The following is a 27,838-nucleotide window of genomic DNA, read 5'->3' as shown; positions in this document are numbered from 1 at the left end:
ACCATTATCCCCTGCCCCCACCCCTCAGAGGATTCCCAGTGGTGCCGAAAAGCCAGGAGTGATCCAAGCACAGGTCGAAGGCCATTTCCCCAATTGTTTCTGCCCGGGCAACAAATCAAATGGCCTCCAGGGTGAAAATGTCGAGCCGTAGGCGGTAATCAGGCTGTACCTCGGGGGCTCTGCAGCACAACATACGAGTACGATTAAGTGTCTGGGTGCTTATCTCCATACTTAGCCCCGAAAACAGACCCACAGACCCTCCCACAGACCCACCCCCAGAACCACCCACAGCCTGCACTGGCTTGCCTTCTGCATCCTAATGTAATCCATTATAAAGGACAACAGCTGTGGAGATCTCCCTGCTGTACCTCTACCGAGGCTCACAGGTAAGAAAACTTCTTTAATTAAGCTGCTGTTGGGGCTGCTCCTCGTGCTCATTGTGCTCCTTGTGCTCCTTGTTTCGCTCTGGTCTGTGTTCCCCTGACACATTTTTTTCCTGTTTTCCATTTCGTTTCGGCTTGCCAGTGGTTTAGGCAATGAAATAGAAGGAAAAACCCCAAACCCACACACACACAATCCCCAATGTCTAGCAAATATTTATTTCCACTACTCAAGTGTAATGTGGCGCTGACTCTCAAAGTTTATTGCACTCAAAAGGCTATGGGATATGGATGTGCATTGGGTGGGAGTAGGGGTTCAATATTTATAGAAAAAAGAAAACAAAGAATATCCATATAAAACATTTCCTTCATGAAGGACATTCAACAATGGCTCTTAGTTTCGATTGTGCTTCTTCCCGAAATTTGTTCAATGCTTATTCGTTTGAGATGGCAGCGTGAGTTAGGCGATAGTTGATCATGGAATGGGCTTTCCTTTCAAACTATATTATAGGTTAATTGGTGATGGGGAATAGCTGGATTTGGCAATGATTTAGCATAGTTTCATCATTGTATATCTTTAGCAAATTTCGAGTACTTTTGTGCAGCTCTACATGGCATTATAGTAAGATCCTAGACCTCTAGAGTGCTGTGATCTCATTTATCTATGGGATAGACAGTGGCGATCACGTGGGTTCATTACTTTTCTGTTTAAAGGCCTGTAAAATCTTAAGAGATGCAGCAATCCTTGGGATTCCTAGAGAGTAAAGATTCATAAAGGATTTAGAAAGAATAATTTCAATTCAAAGAGATACTTTTCCTTAAGAGGTTTTAATCTGTTCATATGTGCATCTCTTTCAAGCGTCCATCTTAAGCCTTAACCTGCATAAATGCATTATATGGAATCTCGATAATTTCCTCCGATCCTACTCTCCTTGAAAAACCTATCTGTAACCCGGGTTCCTTGAGTCTCTTGCCCTGGTACTCCCCACCAATCCTGACCCCCTACCGACTTCCCTCACGCTACCATCTCTGGCCTGGTCATCTGGCAGTGCCTTCGCTTCAATTACTGCAAACTGCCGTTATTGTCTGGGCGTGTTGGGTGCCGTTAAGCGTACATACGGACACGAGTACTTATATGTATATCGTAGGTTCTGTTCCGTTCTGTGTACTCCCATATTGTGCCATTTGCTGAAACTATTTTTATCTAAAGCAAGTTTTTTCTTTACCTCTCGCTCACTCGCTCACTCTCTTTCTCCCTTTCTATATATTTTTCCATGTCTTTTATGTGCGGCTGTGTGTGTTTTTTCCTCCAACGTTTGATGCATCATTGACACACCGTTCCACCTACGAAACAACACAAAAACATGGGCAAAAAAAATGGAAAAAATGGGAAAAAAATGTGGAAAAAACTAACGTGTTCCGATAACAACAACACAGCTCGTACTCGTGCTACTGCATTGATGGCTACACAGGGATCCAGTGCCAAACGAATTGGGACGAATGCTGGTCGGGGCCCTGCCAGAACGGCGGGACCTGTGTGGACGGTGTGGCCTACTACAATTGTACGTGTCCGGAAGGATTTTCTGGTAAGTGTATATGCCAACTTCTACTACCTCTACCACTACTACTACCACTACTATATACTGTGTGGGGTGTGGGCGCTCTTGCGGTTTATTTTTGGGAGCCCCAACTAAAACGCTGCACGGCTCAACGGGAGCCCAAGCTGTGGGATAGCACGGGTTACGGCACGGCGCAGGTTGAAGTGGGATGTGCTGCCCCTCCCCCACCCCCTTCTGCAGTTCCACTTTCACGTGCAAAATGTATTTTTATTAAGCCAACACAAAAAACAAACCCAGGAGCCGGTCGTCTCTCCGTCTCCCAGCCAGACGGATGGATAGGGATACGCGTACTCCGGCAAATAGAGAGAAATTCCAGCCAGGGACGTCCTGCGTCCTGCGTCCTGCCTGCAAACGTATTTGTAAAATTTACGCGCTGGAGTACGGAAAAAAAGGAGAGAGATACTCGTATATATAGTGTAAAGTAAAAATATAACATACAATGCTCGTTTTTACTTATTTCGCCGGCTTCTGCTCGCACATGTGTCTGTCTGGAGGAGCAGAGAACAGAGCCAGAGAGCGGGAGGGGGGGACAGAGAAGAGTAATATCCAAGAGTAAGGAAAGCAAACGGAAAGAAAATGGTGTACTCATTGAAGTGGAGATGCTTTTAATACCCTAACGTAAGAGGTAGATATGGCCATCGAAAGGGCGTTTAAACGTGGAGAGGAGGAGGAGGAAAATATACAAAAAGTGGAAGAAGAAATTTACCATCTTTTGGGTGTTGGAAGGATCATTTTATAAGAATCAGAATCAGCTAGGAATCAGCATTTTGCTAATGACATTTCAATGGCAGTTCTTTTGGGAAATCTGAAAGGGATGGCACCCAATAATCTTCTTTATATGGTAACTTTTTATATAAAATACTAAGGGGCAAGCCCCCAGAGCACTCCTTCGCCCGTGAGCCAACCCCTGGCTCACTCGCTTCGCTTGTACGCGGAAATATGATCCAAAAATTGTGTATCTCATAGAGAGATGGGAGTAGCTGCAAAGATCTGAACATACATAGGTACCAGCATCCCCTCTTTCTTCCAAATTTATACGTAATATTCCAAATAACCTCTCAAGATTTCATCTGATATATTTTTTAAGAATTATTTGTATATTATTTTAATATTTTAAATATTTAATCTGGGATAGGTACAAGCAATTAGAAAACATATGTTCTCCCCTTAATTATATATTTTAATTAATATTTGAAATATTTAATTCCCTTTAATTATACATGATAATTAATATTCGAAATATTTACTCATATTTTCCCTTTAATATATAAAAAACCATTCAAAAAAAACGTTTTCAAACTCCTATTTATAAAGGATAAATAAGTAAGGATTATTTGTAAATTTCTTTGTGAGAACTAAAGCCTCTACAAAGTCTAGATAATCGTCTAAGGAGATTCCATTTACTCGGCTGCATTTGAGAATTCTCTAGTATTTCTTGCTTAAGCATTTCCCATATACCACTTCGGACTTCCATTTGGCCTGTCAGAAATGTCAATCAAATATTTATCCCCGAAAAGCCATTTCCCAAAAATATCAATATCCGTTAGAGGGTATCCGAAAAGTGGCCAAAAGGGAGAGAGGAAAACAATCCACTCGCAGAGAGAGAGAGAGAGAGAGAGGGTGAGTAGATCTCCGAAGGCGTCAAAACGATGGCAATGGAGATCCCATGGCTGGCAAACCAACTTTAATGTGGTCTATTGTGGCAGTCAATGTTGGGTGCTTAACTTGCCACTTGCCACCGCTGCCACCGCCACTGCCACTGCCACCGCTCCACCCCGAGCGTGTGTGCTGGCCAAGTACGGAAGTCTAACCATGAATGTATCTAATGTTCATCCTTTTGGCTGGCCCCTCCAGCCCTCCCCGCCTGCACATAAACACATTTACTTATGCTACGTGCGAGGAGCACTTAGTGTCCGTTCGTGTCTCTCTCTTGGCTTCCTTTCTGCTCTACTCTTTGGCTCGGAGTGTGTGTGTGCGTTGGCCAAAAAGTTGACTTTATAAAATTTAGTGAAATTTACAGCCAGCGTATAGGTGTGATATGTATCTGTATCTGTATCTGTGGTCGCATCAGCGCCAACTAAAACCGAAATACAAATTGCAGCAAATTTGTTCAAGAACTTTCCTGATGAGAGTTCCAGCTGAACAATCAGGCTAAAAGGGGTGGCCCCAGGTGGGCGGAACCGGAAGGGGGCTGGAGCCAAGTCATTCAGTGGCTCGTTTGGACCCAAAGAGTCCTGGGGAATAAATTAAATACAAGCCCTGAACATGATATACATGAGTTTTCCGGTCGATTGGTTAAAGGTGAAACGAATGCCAAAGCTATTGAAAATTCAGTTTTTAATTAAGAAGAGTTTTTCAATTGAAAGCCACACGATGTATATTTTCTTTGGGAAAATATGAATTTTAATTAAATAAAATTATTTATTTAAAAGATTTATTTAATCAAATGAAAACTAAGATTGCACCCAAAAGGCCATCATTTTGTGGGATTATTGCGGCCAAAACAGAGTAATAAACGAGAGAGATGTTTCAGATTACTCATACGACCCGTTTAACGGATTGTTTCCCCCATCAATTATCACCATTATGAGCAATAATAGTGGCATAACTGTTGCTATTAAATATCACATATCACATCGCTCATGCGAACGTTTAGCAAAGTTTTCTCTTTTGGGCCAAAAAACACATTCCAGAGAATCAGAAACAATTGCATTAATTTAGCATAAATACTGGGGGAATAGAGAGCCGAAAACAAAGGCCCACAAAAGCATAAGCACTGCAAATGAAATCAACACAAAAACAAATAATAAAATTATGCACTGCAATCTCTCTGCGGAGTCGAGCCCCTGCCTGCCCCGTGCCCCGTGCCCCCCGCTCCCTGCTCCACCGATTCTCACAGACGAAACTAAGCGATTCCCTTGCAAATTGCTCTCCGCAAAAAGCACGGAAAAAAAGACAAACTCAAATGTAAATAAACCCAAAAAAATTGCATAACAAATTCTGAGCCACAAAAAGAGAGGAAAAAGAAATATGCTTTCGGCCAGAATGGCCGCACAAAAAAACGAGGTGGAACGTTGTGAGTTGCTGCGGACACCGCAACTCTACGGTTATACCCGATACTAAGTCAGTATGGCTCTCCTCCGGCAGACGCCGCTAATATTAAACGACACGACAAAGAGTGCGTGCGAGAGAGACAGAAAATCAGTCTGAGCGTGACGTCGGGCGCTGCGTAGCCACTGCAAATTGATTTGTTCCTTTTGGCTATAAAAATGATCTGATCTGATCCAGATTCAGCAATCTGATAGATATGGTCATTATCTATAACTCTGCGTTTTTAGTTTTCTCAAATCTGCAATATTGTGGATGCAACAGATTTTCGTCCTTTGTGGGGGCGAAAGGGGGTGGGGTGAAATTCTGAGATATACGTTTTATAGTGACATCTTAAAGGAGTGTGTGTACCAAATTTGGTTACTCTAGCCTTAATAGTCTCTGAGATTTGTGGTTGCCTCAGATTTTCGTCCTTTGCGGGGGCGGAAGGGGGTGTGGCGAAATTTGGACAGGAAACGGTCAAGGTCCGATATCACAGGAGTGTGGATACCAAATTTGGTTGCTCTGGCTTTTATAGGTTCTGAGATCCTTGAACTCATATTTTGCAATTGGCAAAACCGACCATGAAACCTGTGTGTTAGAGTGAGACAGAGCGAGAAAGAGTGAAATTGTTTTCGTGATTCTGGCTGTAATAATTATACGATCTGGTTCAGATTTTGCACTCTAGAAGATATAGGCATCTTCTACGATTCTGCGTTTTTAGTTTTCTCGTATCGTTGAAATTGTGGATGCCACAGATTTTCGCCCTTTGTGGGGGCGGAAGTGGGCGGGGCAAAGTTTTGAAATATTTTTGGAGCAGTGACATATCACAGAAGTCTGGATCCAAAACATCGTTGCTCTAGCTCTTATAGTCTTTGAGCATTAGGCGCTGAAGGGGACGGACAGACGGACAGACGGACAGACGGACAGACGGACAGACGGACGGACGGACAGACGGACAGACGGACAGACGGACAGACAGACATGGCTCAATCGACTCGGCTATTGATGCTGATCAAGAATATATATACTTTATGGGGTCGGAAACGATTCCTTCTGGACGTTACACACATCCACTTTCACCACAAATCTAATATACCCCAATACTCATTTTGAGTATCGGGTATAATAAAAATATATACTCGTACAAAACACACACATATATACATATATACTATATGTATATAATAAATAGATTTTTTGCCAAAGGCACGCGGAATCGTCGGAAATGAAGCCATAAACTATGCAAAAAGTTCACGGAAAAATAAAATACCATAAAACCAGAAAGGAAGTACAGATTTTGGTGGCGGCTGAAACCTTAGATACTCTTAGAGATCCATGGATCGATGAGATTTTTGTGGAATTTAAGGAACAAGTTGATCAGAGATTTACGAAAAAATCAATCAGTGCTCCTCTAAACGAATCATCTAGTAAAGTATATGAACAGAAAACTTTTTTTAAACTATAAGAAATCATATAAATCAGCACCATTGTAAATTTTGGTCCCAAAGCCTTGTTTTTCGATCAATCCTAGACCAGCTATATAGCTCGCTATCTTGCTAATAGGCCCTACCATATTTTAGTCCCATGTCAAAGATATTTCATGGAGTTACATAGAATTCTATACCTCTAAAAGGGAGTAAAGTTTGATGGAACTACTTTGAAAATTGAACAAAAAAATCGACAAAAATAACTGTCTGGAAAAAAATGTAGCTATATTATTTTTTAGGGGGTATCCTGGCAACCCACTTTTTCTTGAATAAATTATTTTATAACTTTTTTTATTTTGTATATATTTTTTTTTGCATTATTACAATTTAAAACGAGGTGGAACGTTGTGAGTTGCTGCGGACACCGCAACTCTACGGTTATACCCGATACTAAGTCAGTATGGCTCTCCTCCGGCAGACGCCGCTAATATTAAACGACACGACAAAGAGTGCGTGCGAGAGAGACAGAAAATCAGTCTGAGCGTGACGTCGGGCGCTGCGTAGCCACTGCAAATTGATTTGTTCCTTTTGGCTATAAAAATGATCTGATCTGATCCAGATTCAGCAATCTCATAGATATGGTCATTATCTATGATTCTGCGTTTTTAGTTTTCTCAAATCTGCCATATTGTGGATGCAACAGATTTTCGTCCTTTGTGGGGGCGGATGGGGGTGGGGCGAAATTCTGAGATATACGTTTTATAGTGACATCTTAAAGGAGTGTGTGTACCAAATTTGGTTACTCTAGCCTTAATAGTCTCTGAGATTTGTGGTTGCCTCAGATTTTCGTCCTTTGCGGGGGCGGAAGGGGGTGTGGCGAAATTTGGACATGAAACGGTCAAGGTCCGATATCACAGGAGTGTGGATACCAAATTTGGTTGCTCTGGCTTTTATAGGTTCTGAGATCCTTGAACTCACATTTTACAATTGGCAAAACCGACCATGAAACCTGTGTGTTAGAGTGAGACAGAGCGAGAAAGAGTGAAATTGTTTTCGTGATTCTGGCTGTAATAATTATACGATCTGGTTCAGATTTTGCACTCTAGAAGATATAGTCATCTTCTACGATTCTGCGTTTTTAGTTTTCTCGTATCGTCGAAATTGTGGATGCCACAGATTTTCGCCCTTTGTGGGGGCGGAAGTGGGCGGGGCAAAGTTTTGAAATATTTTTGGAGCAGTGACATATCACAGAAGTCTGGATCCAAAACATCGTTGCTCTAGCTCTTATAGTCTTTGAGCATTAGGCGCTGAAGGGGACGGACAGACGGACAGACGGACGGACGGACAGACGGACAGACGGACAGACAGACATGGCTCAATCGACTCGGCTATTGATGCTGATCAAGAATATATATACTTTATGGGGTCGGAAACGATTCCTTCTGGACGTTACACACATCCACTTTTACCACAAATCTAATATACCCCAATACTCATTTTGAGTATCGGGTATAAAAAAGAGGGAAAAATGTGAGTGTCTGAAAAAATGCAGCTATAATATTTTGTAAGGTGTGTGGTACTCTGAAATCCATAGTTTGTTTAAAATACATTTTTTATACATTTTATTTTGTATAATTTTTGTATACTTAAATAAATTTTCGATTATTTAATTTTAAAATTAAATTAAAATATCTTTATAATAGAAGTACCTTTCGTTTGGTACATCACATGTCCTTTAAGGACAGCATAAAAAAAATTAAAATATAATTGACCTAATTTTTCTATTAATTTAGTTTATAGAAAATATTTTTTTTTTATAGATTCTGACGATAAATTTCATTTGTTCCCTGAAAGTAAAATATAAAAGGGCTCTTTTGGTGGTTAGATAAATATATGTACGAGTGTCTGGCCACAATGCAAAAATCGCATAATAATGCTCATAAAAATTTATATTTCTTTCGGCACATTTTAAACGCCTACAAAAAATGGCAATACCCTCGTCGAGGGTACAAAGAGTTTAGTTGAAAAGAACACAAATTCAGCACAAATTTTGAAATGAAATGCACTGCATCAATGGCGGGCAAGGAGTTGTGGGTGAGAGGGCAGGGGTTTTTTCCAAAAAGAAAACAAAGCGAAAGTAACGGATGCAAAGAGTTCCAAAGAGGAAAAGTGGGCAATGGCAGGGGGGGGGAGGGGGGGGCGAGAGGATGGACAGACGCCTCGGGGCATTATTTAACCGCTCATTGAGTTTTGGAAAGCTTTCACCTTGGCAAAATCCTCCCTCTCTCTCTCTCTCTCTGCACCTCTGCTTCCGGTCCAATCCCCCGTTTCGGGGCATTAACAAAAAAATGTTCCAAATGCAAATGAAAGCGACCGCGAGGTAATGCTGGAGAGAGAGAGAGGGAGGGAGACAGCAGTATTCTAATTAATTTTATGAGCCACCCCCTTTCTGGGCCTCCTTCTCTGCATTGCATTGCGCATATTTTTGGGAGGCCTTTCCCTTTCTTTTTTTATTGGGGGGGGTTTTGTGGCGTTCGAGGGTTCAACGTTTTGTGCCTTTTGAAGTGGCTGCAGTGGGGCTGCAGGATATACAGAGAAATGTGGATCATGATTCTGCACTGTTCCACTTACCAATTCTTTGTGTTCCTTTCCTATGATTTCCTCTTTAAGGATTAAGGTGAAACCTTTGATTTGGTTTTTGGGTTTATCTCTTTGCCGGCTTTGGTGTGCTTTTGGCCTAGTTAATCAGGCTGATTAAGCAGCTGAAATGGAAGGGAAATTATTATAGGAATTAAAGTGTGAAAAAGTCAGTTAAGGGGATAAAGGTGTGAGAGAAGGTCTGGCGGGTTCTGATATTTATTCAAAAAGGGAAAGGAGTGTCACTAAAAATTACCAAAAAACAAATGGACAATTTCCTTAAAAACTATGGACTCTTTTACGACCTTCTCTGTAGGAAAACTGAAGATTTTTAAAGGATTCTACATGTAGACTGTACTTTCAGGAACCATTTAGATGGATTAACAGAAGAAAGACTCGTAGATGTGCCTTCTTTTAGGTTCTCTGGGAAGATAAACAGATGTACGATTCGTCTAGGGACTCTTTTGTCCCTCCATTCAACAACTTCCCATAGAAAAGCATCCTGCCCTTAAAGATGCCATGCGTAACCTATAGTCCCATTTACTCCCCTCACAACAGCTGTTTACCTGCGAATACTACAGCTGACTAATCGTACAGAAATTCACGCTAATCCGCGAGTTAAGCCCCGAGAATCTGCCTTCGGTTATGGCATTCAAGATCCACATTGCAGTGAAGACATTTACAATTGTACAGGCTCCACGAGGCACATTCGCAATCGTCTCGGTGTAAGCTGCAATCCCCAACAGCTTAACCTTGCTCTCCTTGCTCTACATACACAACACTCCCCCCCGTCCCACCGCCCCCCACCCACCGAGCAATCCAATAACAAAGCACTGGGCATGCCTTTGTCCTTTGGCTCCTTGGATCCTTGGATCCCTGGCCTTTATGCAATCATGGCAGCAGCCGTTGGGAGAGCGAGAGCGAGACTGCAGCGCGAAAACAATGCAATGCGGGAAGGTCCTTCCTGCGCCTATTCTCCATTGAAATTTCGCATTTCACATTCACGCAAATGCAGCAAATCAACAATAAAAAAAAAAGAATAAAGGCAGGACTCTAAGTTCTTGGACAGAACGAAGCAGGGAACACACTGCCAGAAGGGCCAGAAAAGAGGGGCCTGTGATGACTAGTTTTCGAGGGTTTGGAAGAGGGATTTATAGCCTTAAGGATGCTGTACATTTGAAGGATCATCTTTGATCTTTACCCAATTCTGAAACCAACAAACTTCCTCCCAAAGTTTTGACACCCTTACCGGTTAGAGTATTAATATGGAAATACATTCAAATTGCAGCAAAATGCAGTTTGTGCCACGTCTCTGGCTTTTACTCGTTTGTTTTTTTCCTGTGTGCAATTTTCGCTCTGTTTTTTCCGCACTTACTTGATATTTTATCGTAATTTTCCTGGGCATTCTTTTTTTTTATACATAGCACTCGTAGGACTCGTGTGTCTGCTTCATCAGCGGCTTTTGAGCGGTGTGTGCGTGTGTGTGCATAAATTTGCACCTCTTCAAAAGGAGTTCCTCCGCCTCCTCCACAGCTGATTGCACGCCTACCCCCGTCCATCGGGGGGGGGGATGGTGGAGCCAGCCGTACATTCAATCAAGCATCAGGTTGATTCACTCACTGATTGATGGCATTTATGACTTCTTTAATCAAAACTTACGTTCCCTTTGCTTTTGTTTATCAAATGTGAAGCATTGATAAAACTTTCTAAAAGGATCCTCCTGATTTATGGACTTGGAACACCCGTGTATTCCCCGATTCAATCACCTGACTCAACGATTTGCATGCATTTTTTATATCAATTTACCCCCAATTGAAATGGCATACCATATATTCTATATATAGTACAAATTATCCTCGCTCTGGAGTGCCGCGTGAGAGAGAACTAATCAATGGCCCTTTGGGAATTAGTTTTGCCTTTCATTTGCCGTGTGTGTGTGTGTGTGTGTGTTTTCCAACAACAGCTTTAAATATTCATGATATTATTGATTTTATAATGGCAGTGCCACAGAGTTTGATGAACTTTTAAGAGCACCGTCGCCCACATGGGGGCAGGGGCCATGGCCATGGGTGAGATATTTTTAAATGCTTTATTACGGGTCCTGGGATTAGCCGTGTAATCGAATGCTATTAAAGATTTGGTTTTTTATATTTTTTATTTATTTATTTGTGCAGCAGATGTGCTTAAATTGTTGGATGGGCAAGTGTTTCGGATGAAAAAAGAACTCCAATTGGATTTAAATCACAAAAAATAAGAGCACCTCAATTAAGAGATCTGGGTTAAGCTGTAGTCCTTTTTTATACAGTTATGGGACGAAGTGTACAAATATTTCATTAAATTAAAGGTTTTGTGGGTCAGTTTTGGCCAAAAGTTAAGTTCTTTAATACAGTAAATGGTTGGGATATGTTCTTTACTACTGTTTTTCAATGATACTTGAATATGTTGGTTTTGCCTTCAGGTTTGGTAGATATGGTAGTTCTTTAATATAAAAAATGGTAGGGATATGTGTCTTACTACTATTTTCTGTTGAGACTTGACTAAACCTTTGATTCTCCATAAAATTGGGTAGATATATTTGTATAATTCCCCTTTCTTTTAGTACAAACTCAACTTTCATTAAGGTTTTCCACTCACAATTCCTTACCACCCCTTGCCCGCCTATTAGTTACCCCACTCATACATTTTATTGCCCACCTTCGAAGCAAACAAACTTTCTGTATCCTTGACAATATTTTCCGATTAAGGTCAAAGACAAGCAACCGAAACCCGACCCCAAAGCATTGCTACTAGACTTTACTTTTCTGGCACCTTCTATCGATCTTTGGGCCAGCAGTTCATTAATTAATTAGTTCAAAGCCCCAAATGGGGAAAAGCCCCCCGACAGACAGCACACATGCTGCACGTACTCGTATGCCCCACTCTATCATGGCTTTGCTTCGATTTTGTGCAATCTGAAAATGCGATTTTCGCACTCATAAATTTGCCCATTGAACTTTCAGCACACAATACTTTCTAATTTTACGCAACGTTGCCGGGCCCAGGCGATAGAGAGGCTCCTCTGCGGCCCCCTCCACCCCACATTCGATGTAAAAGGCAAAGAAATTGCTCTGCAAGGTGGAAAATTCAATAGAATTTGGGCAGGGGGCAAATCGAATGGGAAAAAAACGGAAAATCAGTGCTGGGAAATGTTGTACAAAATGCAATTAATTAAACGCGCTAATACATGGCCAGATGTACGTGTGAGGTTATGCAGCTCTTTGCCTTAAAATTGCCGTGAAAATGAGCTTCTCTCGAGGTGCCTGCCCCGTGCCATGACTGGCTTCCCATTGTCCCCTGCCAGTGGCAAGGTTTTCTCTTTTGCAGGAGCAAAAAGTGGGAAACACAAGGAACGAAGCCTACAATCGAGTGGCGAAGCAGTAGGTACCCTAGAATGCATTTTCATTCAACTTCAAAGCAGGAAAAATGAAGGAAAGAGAGATGTGTGGTGTTAGGAGGGGGAAAACAGAGACATCTTCATATAAAAATTTGGTTTTTCCAACGATTGTTCTTCTGAAAGCCCCATATTTCGATTAGACGTGCAACAGCGCCTCTCGGTTGTGTCCGTTTTTGCCTGCAATCCGCTCGATACGAAAAGTGTCTCCAAAAACATAACACCCCCTTTTCTAGGGCATACGAAATGGAAACGTAGCAATTGAAAGAGCAACAATGCGCACCACAAGACATTCAAGTGCAGAGCCACGACCCACCCAATCTCAATCCGAGCCACCATTCACACCCACCTTAGATATGCGAATTCGAATTGGTGACTGGATCGCCGGTGCCGTCTGTGCAGAAGCGAGTGACATGAATGGCGCTGGATTTTCGACTGGGGGCTGTGTGGATAGCTGAGTGAATGGATACCGTGATTAGTTTCCCCGGCGCGTTTGAAAGAAGCACAAGGCACGAGGCACGAGGCATGAGGCATGCTGCAGCATCAGCAGTAGATGAAACCAAAGTGCATTTCATTGCTCACTGTCGCAGGTCCCCAGCAGCGATTTACGGCAATAGATTCCCAAAAGGAAGAGCTGTCCAATCCGAACCCCCCAATTCAATGATAATAGATTGGCTCAGCCCTCGCTGAGATTAGTTTCGCATACAAATTGCACTGGGGACGTGGCCCAAATTCGAACAAGCTAAATGGTATTCTTACTGCTGGGTAATTGAAGATTTCGAAATGAAATCGAAATAAACCAATATCCATTGTATTCATTTTGGGTAAAGGTAACAACAGTTGAAGGAAATGGCAGTTCGACAGGGATTTTAAATGATAGGTAGTAGAGTCGATAAAGACTTTTAGAGTTTGGATATTATAAAGAAGGTATTGAATAGATTCTAAAAGGACACTCGTAAACAAGTGTTTCTAATAATTCTCACACATTTCTAGGCCTGTTTATAAAGAAACTACTCATAGTATACCAGAAACAAATATAATTGCAATAGGTCGTGGTCACCAACAAAATTATAGTCTTGAGTTTTAGATTTCTAGGACCTGCAGATAGTGACATTATTACGATTACGAACTATTGCAAGCTTCTACCAACTAACAAGTCGTACAGAAAATATAGAACATTTCCAAATTAAGATGCGTCGGGGTCACCAAATTGATTCGATTGCACTTTTGAATGCCAAAACAGATTACTTTTCCAGCTCTCCCTCCTTTGAAGTCCCTTAAGACCATACCAAGGTGTATGTTCATTTCATTTCCCTGGAAAAAGTACCTCCCAGATGCAGAATACTCAAAGGATTTTCCATTTCAAGGTAAAATTGTTGATTAAGCAAATCACACAATACCCGAACACGTATCCTGCTTTGTCCTGAAACCCCCCATACACGTAATTATGATTTAAGAACGAATCCTGATCTTTGTTTGGCAGTCGATGCAGTTTGCAGTTTGCAGTTGCCGTGCACTCATTCGTTCAGTTATGCATTCATTCAAAGTTGCTTTCATCGGAGTAAAGGAAGCAAAAATGCTGGAAAAAGGCAGAGCAGGGAAAGCATCAGAATATGGGAGCATAAAATGGCAACGAGATGGGCAATATTTTCAACTCATGCACCTTTACGAGTATAAACGATGTCAGATTTCGAATGCACACACACACACACACACCACTTCCTCTCTCTCTCTCTCTTCCGCTGAACATATAGATATTCGTACACTGAATGTTTCTTGGGGGAAAAAGTAACAAGCAAATAAGAAGCACAAAATGTGTGCAGATAAAATTCAAATTTCAATTTGTGCATCGACTGCAGGGGGCTGGGAGGAGGTGGTGAGCAGGGATTCGAGGGTAGAGGGTTTCCCCGGGGGCGGTCCAAGGGATGGGGACAGAGGGCTGGCTGCGATGGCCATGTTTATTGTGACTCGAAGCCAAAACAAATGTTCGTACCTTGTTGCACAAATGTTTACAGTTCGCTGCCAGCAGCCACAACAACATGCAACACTGAAAAGAATACAATAAGAAAATATAACAAGAAAACGATGAAGGAGCAAAAGTACGAGTACGAGTACCATGACAGGCAAAAAAAAACTTTACAATAAAGAAAAATGGAAACGACAAGCGTCGAGATGAATGGAGAAAAGTTACGGGGAATGGGAAAAGTGGAGATTGGAAAGTTCTGTGGAAATCCCCGGGATACTCGTGGGATGGTAAGTGAGAGAGTGAGATCGGGGTCACCAAAATCAATCATAAGTTACGATTACAAAGAAACTTGCAACTCAACATTAGTCATGGAAACAAAGAAAGTCTGGGGATCACAAACAAATCAATAACAGTTATGAGGAAAAGGGAATGGTTTCTGGAAAGAAAATTAAGAGAAGTCCGGGTCAATCCCAAGGTGCTTTAAGCGTAAGACAACAATTAGTCAGGGAAATATGACAAATTTTTGGGTCACCACCAAACAGTGGTAGATGGATTAATGTTCAAACATATATATAATTATGCAAGATCAAACATAACAATAATATAATGATCCTAGCCACGGTATTAAGAGAGGGATCTTCAGAATCAGAAACAAATGTATATAGGACGATATGTAAAAAAAATAAGGAATACAGGAATAAGGAATAGAAATAGTTCGGGGTCACCAAAATCAATCAGAACATAGCTGATAAAAAAGTGATTAAAAAAAATAACCAATAAACCATTTTATGCCTAAGAATTAATTCATTAAAATCCCTTAGAAAATATAGAAAATTAAATAATAGACATAATTGTACTTAGACCAAGAAAAATCATACTCTTTTGGTATATTAAATCAAAGAAAATCCAGACTAAACTAAATCATCGGCTTTTTAAAACCAATTTCAACTTGAAAAATGTCTTTTTTCTCGAGCACTTATTCATTCAGAGCATTCTTTCTATATAGAGAAACATTTGTCAATATGCGAGATAAACCAAACCTGAGCGTTATCAATATTTGAGGAACACTTAAAATTTGATTAATGGTTTTTTTGTGTGTATATTTTTAAATATTCCGACAATCGAAATGAAGCATTGCGTGCCACGTTCTGGTTGTTTTTTTTTTTCTGTCGAGAATCCACAAACGGAAAGCCAAAACCAAAGAGGGTACACGGACCGATGCAGTGGGAGAAAGAGTGAAAATTGTGCGTCCAATTCGAAAAAATTCATTCATAAAACATGGCCCGTAGATTGCGGCGCAGTGGGTGTAGAATGGCATTTTGTCCGTGCCCACAGAAATGACCAGAGACCAGAGACCCAACCCCCATCGCCTCTCACGGACCCACGCACATGGGGAAATAAAATGAAAATCGATTTTCACTTTAACGACTTCACACATAGCAGAGGGAGAGGTCTAGGGGGAGGGGGAGGGTGAGGGGGAAGGGGAGGGAGGTAAGAAGAAAAAGGTATAGCAAAGGCCTCGATGAAACCACAAACGGAGCCAAAACAATGAACAAGAAAAGCCAGAAATCATCGTCAGTGCAATAGGAAAAGGTATCGCCAGACGCCGACGTAGACCTACCGAAGGGGGTTGCCCCGAGGCGGGCTGGTGTGGTGTGGCACGAATGTGGGCTAAGAAGTGTGCGTGCTCTGGCCCGCCGTCTCTGCTTGACCACTTCCTGTATTTGTGCATGAATTGGAGCGTAATGTGACATTTCATGTGTCTGCTTTGGGGCGCAAAACACACACAAGAAAAAACAGGCAACCATTTTAGTTTTTACCAGCAGCAGCAGTAGATGTAGAAATTGTTGACTCTTGGTCAACATGTCGTATGCGCAATAAAGTGAATTATGCCACTGCAGATGAGCAAAACTAGAGATCCGTAATTGAACATCGGATCGATGTTTGCCATAAGGAAAATTGATACATTCGAAACACTTTAAAGGCCAGTAAAATATCATAAAGCAAAAGCGATTGCCTCGCTTGGCCCATATCGGGGCCATAAACAAATTGAAATGTGCAATGCACTGTCCGCCAGAGATGCCCAGAGACTGGCTTGATGGGAGTTTATGGTCAGAACGGGAGGAAATTGAAGCGAAGCTGTTGCTCGCCATGAAATACGAGAATGTGCCGCAGTCCGAGGCTGGCTGGCTGTCCTGCCATATCCATTACTCAATCGAAATGTAAGCCAGAGAACAGGACAGCCGATGGTGTCCTTCCAGCCATAAATTTGTATACGATTTTTATTTATTTTCCCTTTTTATGGGGTGTATTTCAAAGATACTATAATTCACCCAAGAAATGATATGTTAAATATTGAAAATGTTTGACGATGGCATAAATGTTTTCAGACGATGATTGAGAGCTAAAAAACCGAGTAAATCTGCATAAAATGATGGTCTTTAAAGTACAGTTTTCCCATTGAAAGTCTTCCCATTAGAGTTTCAAGAAAATTAACCTCAAAGGCTCTGAAAGGCTCCTGGCCAAAGCCACATTCGCAAATTGGAAATGTCAATCCTCTTGGGCCCAGTCTCTGGCTACCATAATTGAACTAATTTGTAGCCTGAAATGGAAACGTACTTCCAGAAGTGTTGCAACATAAATTAATGATACGAAAATTCAGATGAAAATTATCATTTAAATTATCATCTACAGTGGCCCAACAACAAGGCGAATGCAATCATCATTGGGACGGGGCAAATATGCAATCGAAATGTTTAACAGAAAACCAAGGACCTGCATAGTTTGATTTAGATATTTCTCGAATGCAGAGGCAAAGACCAGCCATAGGCCAAGCCAAATGACACGAACGGACATCCTCTGCTGCTTGAGGACTCTTCAGGACTCAGGATTTTGGGCATCTCTCACTGTCCGTTTGGCTTCTTTGCCTCGGTTTTTGTGTTGATTTAGTGCTTATGCAAATTTAATACATGTTCGTAGCCCTCGTAGCTCGTTGCTGCCTGCCAGGGCAGTTTCCTCATATCATTTGCATAGACTTACATTATTGTTGCATTATAAACCAGACAAGGACTCCGCCCAACCCTCTCCCACCCCGTAGACCCAGGCCCAGGCGCACACATTTATCCTTTATGGCCGTTAAAGAGCCGAAGTGGGTGTGTGTGGTAATTATGATTGGGTATGTGAGAGGCCAAATACTCTATTTAGTTTATTTTTATTCATTGTTGATAGGGATCTATGCTATGGCAAGGTCTTTCTGACTTCGGAGAGGCGCCCGATTGAACACTTGTCCGTGCTTATTTCTGTCTATCCATCGAAATTCATGGCCAGACTTCTACGATAATAATTACTATCGAAATGAAGAAGAAACTGCAATATTTATTATTGGCAGAATACAGAAAAATCTGTGGTCTCTTAAGTTTTCATGATATGTAATTTCGAAAATTTTTTATTTATCTATCCATGGAAATTCATCGGTATATAATGATCATTAATATTATATAATTAATTTTATATAATATTTAATATATTTGGCTTTACTGTGTCTCGTTTATATCTGAAGATATTATCTACTTAGCCATAGAAATGCTTAAATAATGATAATTAATGATTTTTATTGCCAAAATGTACATATAGAAATTTCTGATATGTTTACACTTCTACAAATCTTAGATACAATCTATAAATCTAACAAAAATCATCGCAATAGAATAATCAATATGGTAATAATAAAGAAAAATCTGTAATAGCTTTCTTTTTAGAGATATGCAATAGAACTCCTTAAAGCTATTATATTTACAGGATATTATCTAACATATTAGCACTCCTCATTCCGATCGGATAATTTTTACAATCAGAAAGAAGATTTTTCAATAGACCGTAATAGAGTTCTCTTTGGAAATATGTCTTTAATAGAGGAGATTATTTTTATGAGAGATTCTTGGTATTTCACGTGGTATCTTCTCCCTCGTACCACGTATCCCTTAGTCTCTCAGATTATTATATTATATTATATGTCTTATATTATATAATATTTTTTTATATATTCTCTTCATATTATTTCTCTGTCTGGCTGTCCATCAGCATAAACTCGAGTACTACTATTTCTATAATTGATGTCCTTCGAGTGATAAATTGTGGCCCCCCGCCCTTCCCCCTGTTGATGGCATTTTCTGCATTAAACTAAGGAGATACTCCTTTGTTTTTTGGGGCATTAATTTTGGGCAGAGTGCAAAGGCATTTCCACGCCGACTTTTCTTCCTCCTTTTTTTTGACACTTTTGTTTCGACACTTTGAAGTGTTTTGCCTTTTTCCTCAGCTCGGGAAGAAGTTTTTCCACCAGACCAAGACCCAGACCCAGACACTTCGGAGAGATAGGCGAAACGAGGAAACTTTGTGCCAGGACAAGAGCTCGAGGATGAGGGAAAAAACTTTAAGCATATTTCTCGCCAACTTGTTGCCAAAAGAGTTCCCCCCCCCCCTCGCCGAAGGTGGGATGGAAGATGGCAGTAAGCAAACTAAAAGGCGTTTTCCATGCCGGGCAAATAAATTTCAGCCCAAAAGTTCAGCCATACAAAATATTTCGCTGGCAATAAATTCGCCAAAGAAAAACACAAAACGCGACAGAGAGAGAAAGAGAGAAAGAGACACACACGTGAATGATATCATACGCAGAGCATTGCAGTTGCAGTTTCGAGATGAAGAACTAAAACATTCACCATGGGGGGCCTGAGTGCCACTCCCCCACAACCACACCCCCACACCCACACACACACACACACACACACACACCCACACACAAAAGAACAGATACTCGTCCTCTGCCTGTCCGCCTGTTCGCCTGTCAGTTGCTGTCTTTTGGCAGAACACTGACTCTGACTCTGACTCGGAGTTTGGAGACGGAGTCGGAGACGGAGACCAAGTCAACGTCGCTGCAAGTTGTTGAGCAGAAAATTGAAAAGTATTTTCAAGCATTTGTTGCCATTGTTGGCTGTCAAACTAGATATCTCCCAGCTGGGCAGAGATTACTCTATTCTAAATTGGGCATATCCCATTTTGTGGGCTTTATTGTAGAGAGAAATGATAGAAAATTAAGCTTTAGATTGGTTGAAGTCACAAGCAGATAAACAATACATATATTAGTTGTATGGCTTCTTGGCAGAGCTGTCTGAACCCAGGATCTGGGGTCCTCGGGTTTTGGAGTAATTAAATGCAGCTTTATTGTAGCTTAATGACAAATTAGTTATGAGAAAAGTCTACGGCTTCTTAAACCTTAAAATAAATCAATTAAATTCGTATAAAATGGTGTTGTACTCAGTCTTTGGCGAGACACAGCAAAGATTGACTTTTCGGTCTTCAGAATCTAACAATATAATACACAAAGTCGGTCGTAGGTCAGCAAAAACAATATACATTGCTTGGGCATGACACTGCACATTTATGCTCGAGACCAAAGCCGATACTTGGACCCGATTCTCGGTCTCAGTCTAGAAGAAAATATGACTAGTCATGCACAAGACATACAATTTGTTAGTGTATTATTGGGCATTCTCTTATGAACCATTCGCTAGTGCGAGGGAATGGATATAGCCTTTGATATTAGGCCTTCGAAGAAGAGTCGTACAAAAATAATCAGAACTACTATTTTTCTAACACGAAACCCCTTTTCACATGGATAGAGACACATGTCAGCGTTCTATATTGAAGTTTTAGCATTGAAAGTATCTTTTTTAGGATAAAGCATTAATTCCGTATAAAAGTTATGTTTGAATGTACTCCAGATCACCTGGAATGCCTATGAAAAATGGAAGCTGGTCTAAAAAATATATATATATTCTCCTACAGGTTTTATCCTGTAGACGCCTTTTCCCTAACTGTAAGCGATAATCCCCTAAAGAAAGAGCATTCAATTTCAGATCTCTTTCTCTCTTTTGGATTCCTCCACTTGTGTTCGCTTTTACTCTTTTCCACTTCATATACAGAGAGTTTTGAAAGACAGCAGCAAATTTTAGCCATGTTCCACACACTCACACGCGCACACACACAGAGATACTCGCGCACACACTCCAAAATGTATCTGAATGTGTATTTGCATCTGTGGATATATCCTTTTGAATTGTTTAGATTGCTTGCAACCAAATCAGCACTTGTAGGTTGTGTTTTGATTGCCATTGATGCCTTTTTGGGGGAATAAAGCAGACATGGATGGGGGGATCAAGGAGATGGATGGATAGATATATGGATAGATTGGTTGGTTGAAGAGTAAAAGAGGGAAATTCAGATTGGTAAGGGCATAATGAAAGGTCATTCAATTGCACTTGTTCCGAATGCAGAACATTCTGAAGGATGGCTACTGATTTGCAACGAAATCGAAGTCAAAGAGGGTTATCCTGTGGATTGAAAAGGGTTCAATTGAAGCGAAATATTGGAAATGTAGGGCCCTTGCCCCTTTGGTTATTAATTAAAATTGTTTGGGTTTATCTTTAGACTTTTTCTGTGCCGAAAAATGAAATAGGCAACATTCAACATTGAAATGGCAGCAAAAAATGCAATTAAATTCCATAAATAAGCCACAAAACAATAACAATTATTCTTGTGCAAAAGAAATGAAAAGCTAATTGCGGCAGGCAAAAATAATTAAACCTCAAAACAATATCAAACAAAGTGATGCCATAAATAAATAAATACCAATCCAATCCATTCCACTCCACTCGAGGGACTGCCATATACTCGTATGTTGTGTTCTCGTTTCTATAATTAAAACGGTTTGAAAGTCATTAATACATCCTTTCAATTTGTGTTCTTCCTTGCAGGATCCCAGTGTGAGGAGAACGTCGATGAATGCATGTCGAATCCCTGCCAGAATGGCGGACAATGCCGGGACCGGACCAATGGCTATATATGCACCTGCCAGCCGGGCTATCTGGGGGATCACTGCGAGCTGGATGTGGCCGTCTGCGATACGGGTGAGTCGCGGCACAAAAGCCTCGAATACATGTTTTCTGTAAGCTGAAGACTGAGTCATTCAACGTTTTTGTGTCGTATTCTAGGCACCGGGGCCCGTTGCCAGCACGGAGGTGAATGCATGGAGGGGCCCGGCCTGGAGTTCACCTGCGACTGTCCTGCCGGCTGGCACGGACGCATCTGTCAGGAGGAGATCAACGAATGCGAGTCGTCGCCGTGTCAGAACGGCGGCGTTTGTGTGGACAAATTGGCGGCCTATGCCTGTGCCTGCCCCATGGGCTACACAGGCATCAATTGCGAGGAGGAGATACTCATCTGTGCGGACAATCCCTGCCAGAACAATGCCCTCTGCCTCATGGAGGAGGGCATACCCACGTGCTACTGTGTGCCGGACTACCACGGCGAGAAGTGCGAGTACCAGTACGACGAGTGCCAGCTGGGGCCGCGTTGCATGAACGGCGGCGTCTGCATCGATGGCGTGGACACCTTCTCCTGCTCCTGCCCGCCCCTGTTGACGGGCATGCTCTGCGAGTGTCTGATGGTGGGCGAGGAGTCCTTGGACTGCAATTACACGGCCCCGGCCACGCAGGCACCAGCCACACGGGCCACAACCACGACTTCCACGCTGGCACCGCCCACGGTGCGGCCTGTCACGCCGCCAGAGACGACCCTGCCACCGCCCGTACCCGAAGAGCCCGTGGAGCCGCCCGTGGAGCCGCCTGTTGCCGCCACCACCGAAGCGCAGGCTGTCTCGGAGGAGGTTTCGGTGGAGATTAGACCACTGACAATGGCACCACCCGAGAGCGGTAGCCACAGTGTTTCCGTGGAGCAAACCACAGTGGGTCCAGAGGTGCCGGAACCAGAGCCGGAACCCCAGCCGGGAACTACAGCCACCCCGGGAGTGAGTGCTTCAGCTTCTGGTTCCTCCTCTGAGGAAACACCCAGCATCTACACCACTCTGCCGCCTCTGCCAGGTGCACCGCGCACCACATCGTCTTCGGCGGAGGCCTCTGGAGAAGTCGTCGTCACGTCCGAGGAATACACAACTGTCCCTCGCTTCGAGGTGAGTGCCAGCGGCAGTGGCAGCGCCAGTGGCAGCGAGGAAGTCTCCACATTGCGACCCACTGCACCGCCCAGCATCACCATTGCCGTGGACTATGAATCCTCTGCCTCCTCGAGCTCGGAGTCGGCGGAGCAGCAGCCCATGGGCACCACGGCGGGGCCGATCTTCGTGCAGCGCGTGACGACCATCGAGACGAGCATCTCTGTGGATTACGGCAGTGCCACGCCCACTCCAACGCCCTACTATCCTCAGGAGACGACGACATCGCGTGTGGTGCCAGTGCCCAGACCCACCTTTGCCCCAGAGCCCCCGCCGGAAGTGGAGGAGACAACGTCCACGCACCACTTGTGGACAGAGGTCTCCACCACAGCGGCTCCGTTCTTCACGGAGTATCCGGCAGAGGTGCTGATAACCACCCACCGGACCAGTGCTGGCAGATTCACGACCGTCCAGCCACCAGTCCGCGGCACGACCATCTCCTCCCCCGAGGAATACGATACCCCCTCCATAGAGCTATCCACGGTCCCCACGCCCCACATTGTGGTGACCATTCTGGACAGCAATGCCACCACTTCCACGCTGATGACAACGACGGGAGGGCCTCCAACGCAGCACCACCATCATCACCATCACCATCACGAGCACGAGACGACGGGGCTGCCGGGGGAGATCGTGAGCACTTTGCCGACCCCCATCGACGACGACGACTACCACCATCACCACCACTACCATCCCCATCACACGCCGCATGTGGTTGTGACCACGCCCATGCCGGTGGAGATTACCACGGCAGTGCCCATGCAAACGGAGGATCTGATTGGAGTACAGCAGCCGGCGCCAGAGACCACAGCGGAGCCGTACGTTCCGCCAGAGACAACGCTGCCGCCGCCTGTACCTCCCACAACCCTGAGACCCTTGCCTCTGCCGACCCTAAGACCTGTTTCGCCACCAACGGAACCGCCCACTGCGGCTCCCACAATGCCCCCCACTGCAGCTCCCACCTTGCCACCCACCCAGCCGCCCGCCACCCTGCCACCGCCAACGATTCCACCAACGCCGCCCTCCACACAATCCGCACAAACTCTGCCGCCGCCCACACAGCAGGCAGTCGAAGTGCCGCCGGCGCAGACGAGGCAGCCCGTCACGGAGAGCAGCGAGGAGGTCGAGGGCTCGAACACAGTGGCCAGTGGAGGACGTCCGGGTGCTGGTGCTGGTGCTGGTGTGCCCGAGGAGAAGGCCGGAGATGTGGACTGCATCAAGGTGGGCTGCTACAATGGCGGCACCTGCGTAACCACATCGGAGGGTTCCAGGGTAAGTAACCGATTGAATCCACTTAGACCCCTGCTCGACTCCGGCTCCGACTACGATTCCGACTTGTGCCTCAGCCTCAGGAGTAGGTCAATCGATAGCAACACTTGGCACCTCGAACGGAATCGTTCGATTTGTTTGTTCGATGCGGGGAAAACACCCAAAAAGGGGCGTACGTATCGAGGCAGTCAACTTCACAATTTTCAGCCCATTTGAGTTGCTAATTGGCCATGGAGTTTGGAGTTTGGAGTTCGGAGCCTCCACCGTTTGCCAGGCCCTACCTCTGTCCATTAATAAGTCATTAAATATGCAAGGCAAGGGCTCCACGAATTGCCAAGGCAATAGGTAAACAGGGCAGGCAGCACACTGTCGATGTTTTGAAGGGAGTCTATTGAAAGAGTACCCTATAAAGAGTTAGAAAGAGGATAGACAGATACTAGATATAGTTATAAATATCAAAGAATATCTAGTCTATAAAATATTCATAGCACAGTGTTTGTGTAACAATAAGCCCATTTCCCTCTTCATACCAACACACACCTCTTTTTAAACGGGACCTAAGTACTTTTTGTATGATCCAATACCCAAATATTACATACAAAATGCTTTGATCCCTTTGTGTGTGTGTTGTTTGACTGTGAATGGATTGCATACCAATATTTACCAGTAGACAATACCAGTAAGACCCAAGATGGCCCATTGTGGGCTTGTATAGTGCAAAAAACATCTGAACAAGTAGAGCAGCAACCACCGACGAACGAATACAACAAGATAACGAAAATGTGCGTGTGAGCATGTCGTAATGGCGCAACTCTCATTCTCGAAAGGCACGAGAGTAACGAACTCAACACCGATAATTGGAAGGGAGACAAACGCGCCGGTAAATAATTGAGAAAATGGCAGACAACGCCTAAAAGTACATCAAGCCTCAAGCGTCCGCTTTGCTACTTACTTTCGCATTCGAGAACGAGCTAAATATTGCATACTCCGCTCATTCGAAAGTGCTGATTTATGCAATGGAGAATGAATCGCTCGTACTCATGCGTGTCTATTTTGTTTGTTTGTTTGCCATTCTCAGGCGATAGATTTGTGGATCGTAGAATGCCTGGAAATTTGTGTTACCATCTCAAATACTTACAGCTACACAGAACACACCACACAGAAATCTTTCTGCTTCACAGAACCAAAATTTGTTTGCATAAAAGAGCCAAACTCTAGTCGTAGCCTCCTTCATCGAACATGGGTAAAGATTATCTGAGGAATCCTTACCAAGATACCGCAGGAGTGGGCGAGAGCGGTTTGGTCTTACCCTGGGATGAAAAACTCATCAAAGAACTAATCTCCAGCTACGTGAAGAGCATCTTGGAGCAATGTAAGCCCCGTAGGGAGGATTGCGGGGACTTGTATGTGGGCAATGCCGGCATAGCCTTCATGTTCTGGAAGCTGTCGCGCAGCGAGCATGGCCGTGATCTCTGCCCCACAGCCTTGCAGCATGCATCGATGTTCATACGCCAGGCCAAGAGGAACGCCGAGCGCTGCAAGGAACCTTCGTCTCTGCCGAGCTACTCCTTTCTCAGGGGCAACGCTGGCATCTATGCGGTGTCCGCAGCAATCTCTGAGGCCCTCAAGGACCCCAAGCAGCTGGCCAAGGACTTGGCGAACTTTAAGGCGGCCATTCCATCAGGCAAAGACGACGGCGGCGCCGACTCTATTTTGGTGGGACGTGCCGGCTATCTCTCCGGCTGCTACTGGCTGAACGACATTCTGCCCGGCAAGAAGATTGCCGACGAGGACCTGATCTCCGTTTGCAAGATTATAATAGCCAGCGGTCGAGAGTACAGCACGAAGAACCATTCCTACTTGCCGCTGATGTACGAGTATCATGGCATGGAGTATCTGGGCGCCGCCCAAGGACTCTGTGGCATTCTGCATGTGCTCCTGGACAGTCCGTGGTTTCGCAAAGACCACTCCCAGGCTTCAGAATCGCCGTTGATGGACATCTCAGCTCCTGCAGACGTACTGCATGACGTCAAGCGCACCCTTGACTGCATTCTGACGCAGCAGGATGTCGATGGCAACTTTCCCGTGACCCTGGAGGACGAAGGCGAGAAGCGACTGGTTCAGTGGTGCCACGGTACTCCCGGTATCGTCTATCTGATTGCCAAGGCCTACTTGATCTTCCTGGAGCCAAAGTACTTGAGGTCCCTGGTCCGCTCAGCCGATTTTATATGGCGCAAGGGTTTCGTTCGCAAGGGTCCCGGCATCTGTCATGGTGTGGCCGGCAATGGCTATGTGTTTCTGCTGCTCTTCCGTTTGACCCACCAGAGGATCTACCTGTACAGGGCCCACAAGTTCATTGAGCTGATGACCAGCGAGGAGTTCAAGCAGAAGGCACGCGTCCCCGATAGACCCCACAGCCTGTATGAGGGTCTGGCCGGGACTGTTTGCTTTTTGGTGGATCTACTGGAACCGGAGAAGGCCCACTTTCCCTTCATGGATGTGTTTCATTATGAAAAATAGATCATAACTTCATTCCGACACAATCGAATGCTGCAGAAAGTATTTGCGAAAACAACATACATGTCGGGTGCATGACAAGAGATGCAGAATATCTTTTTAAAATATATAATCCACAAAATTAAAGGGGTATTAGTCGGATCTATACCCTCATACCCGAACATAACTATGTTCAATCTCTGGCCAATTCGTAGATGCAAATTGAGCAACTTTAATCAAAACCCTTTAATGGGATAAATTAGAAGTAGCAGCACTCCCAGCCACACGGAGGGAGCAACTAAATTTGCAAATTGACAACTTGAAATGGCCCCACAGATGCCCAGGTGCACACACGACGCCACATCCAGAGGCAGATACTGGAGGTAGTGCACAGATGTGTCCGGGTCATTCATACATAAATAATCAGTCATGTGGATGGGAACGTGGGGCACGTGGGTGGATGGGTGTTTGTCTGTTACACACTGATTTGCAGCAGGACCTGCCATTGTATGTAACATAGTTTGGGTGGCCCAATGTTCAACGAAATAATGGCAATTCACGACCCATTCTCGTTCGATGGCTTTAGATTGCAATTAGTAAAGGTAGGTCAGAAAAGTTCAAAGAAAGTTTAAGGAATCTAAGATGGGAGACACTTCAAAAAGCACTCTGAAAATAATTATGCAGCACTTTTTAACACTGTTTTGAGAGCTGTAGAACTATTTACGGCACTACAGATGTCACTAGATTATTTTTAACATACTTTTCTTTCTTCTGAAAACTTTTAAACAAATTACACAACACTTTAAAATATATTAGGGCTTTTTATAGCATTACACAACACTTTTTAATCATTAAGAACACTTTAACCCTTCCACCTTTACCTATTAAATTACTGTAAATGCATTTCATTATAAATCAGCACTCTTTTATGCCTTAAAAAAACAATCCAAACTTCATCACATCCATCATTATGCGCTTAACTGGCAATCAAAATTCATAGAAACACACAAAAACCTATACCTTTCATTCATTATTTCGCCAACAAATGCATTTCTCAGAACTCGAATCAGAAATCACTTTGAAACAAGTATTTTGTGGCACATTTCCGGGGAAAACTTCTCCCGCCCCCAATCAGCAGCAGCCCAATCTGTCTGCTCTTAGTCGTATTTCGGGCAATTCCCTGGACCCCTTCCCTGCAAGAGAATTCCCAGAAAATGCCAATTGCTCTTATAAATGAATAGTTAAAAACTTTTCGTACTCGTACTGGAGCTCGTAACAGTAGCATTAACAACAGACACAAAATATCAGGTGGAAAATCAGACAGAAAATCAAGCAACAAAAATGTTCACTTCGAAACCATAAAAGCGTTCCCCCGAGTGGCTCCAACAATAGAAGCCGGGCAGGCCGGTAGGCAGGCCAGGTCCTATGCCTATTCAACTATTTATGAAAATACTTGCGGTAA

The 27,838-nt window shown here is 43.5% G+C and overlaps 3 protein-coding genes across 6 annotated transcripts in view; 2 read left to right on the top strand and 1 right to left on the bottom strand.

Annotated features, from left to right (window-relative positions):
* Positions 1-27,838, top strand: part of eys (eyes shut) — a 75,454-nt gene that overhangs the window by 25,084 nt on the left and 22,532 nt on the right. For both annotated transcript variants that reach the window (XM_033381079.1, XM_001356588.4), the window contains exons 3-5: positions 1,818-1,966; positions 21,359-21,511; positions 21,596-23,883. In XM_033381079.1, coding sequence (XP_033236970.1) covers positions 1,818-1,966; positions 21,359-21,511; positions 21,596-23,883 — 2,590 coding nt within the window. The remainder of the gene's footprint in view (positions 1-1,817; positions 1,967-21,358; positions 21,512-21,595; positions 23,884-27,838) is intronic.
* The window catches only part of LOC4817040 (MKRN2 opposite strand protein), a 75,817-nt gene that overhangs the window by 26,961 nt on the left and 21,018 nt on the right, over positions 1-27,838 (bottom strand). For 2 of the 3 annotated variants that reach the window (XM_033381081.1, XM_001356590.4), the window contains exon 2: positions 9,148-9,278. The exons of the other annotated variant lie outside the window; for it this stretch is intronic. The gene's annotated coding sequence lies outside the window, so the exon portion shown is untranslated. The remainder of the gene's footprint in view (positions 1-9,147; positions 9,279-27,838) is intronic. 3 annotated transcript variants of the gene reach the window in all.
* On the top strand, positions 24,997-26,523 carry LOC6902925 (lanC-like protein 3 homolog). The gene has a single exon (XM_002132615.3). The coding sequence runs from the start codon at positions 25,120-25,122 to the stop codon at positions 26,398-26,400; it is 1,281 nt and encodes a 426-aa protein (XP_002132651.2). The 5' UTR covers positions 24,997-25,119; the 3' UTR covers positions 26,401-26,523.

Source organism: Drosophila pseudoobscura, chromosome 4 (assembly GCF_009870125.1).
Source record: "Drosophila pseudoobscura strain MV-25-SWS-2005 chromosome 4, UCI_Dpse_MV25, whole genome shotgun sequence".
Lineage (NCBI taxonomy): Eukaryota > Metazoa > Arthropoda > Insecta > Diptera > Drosophilidae > Drosophila > Drosophila pseudoobscura.
The sequence above is the reverse complement of the archived record's forward strand: the minus strand, read 5'-3'. Positions and strand labels throughout refer to the sequence as shown.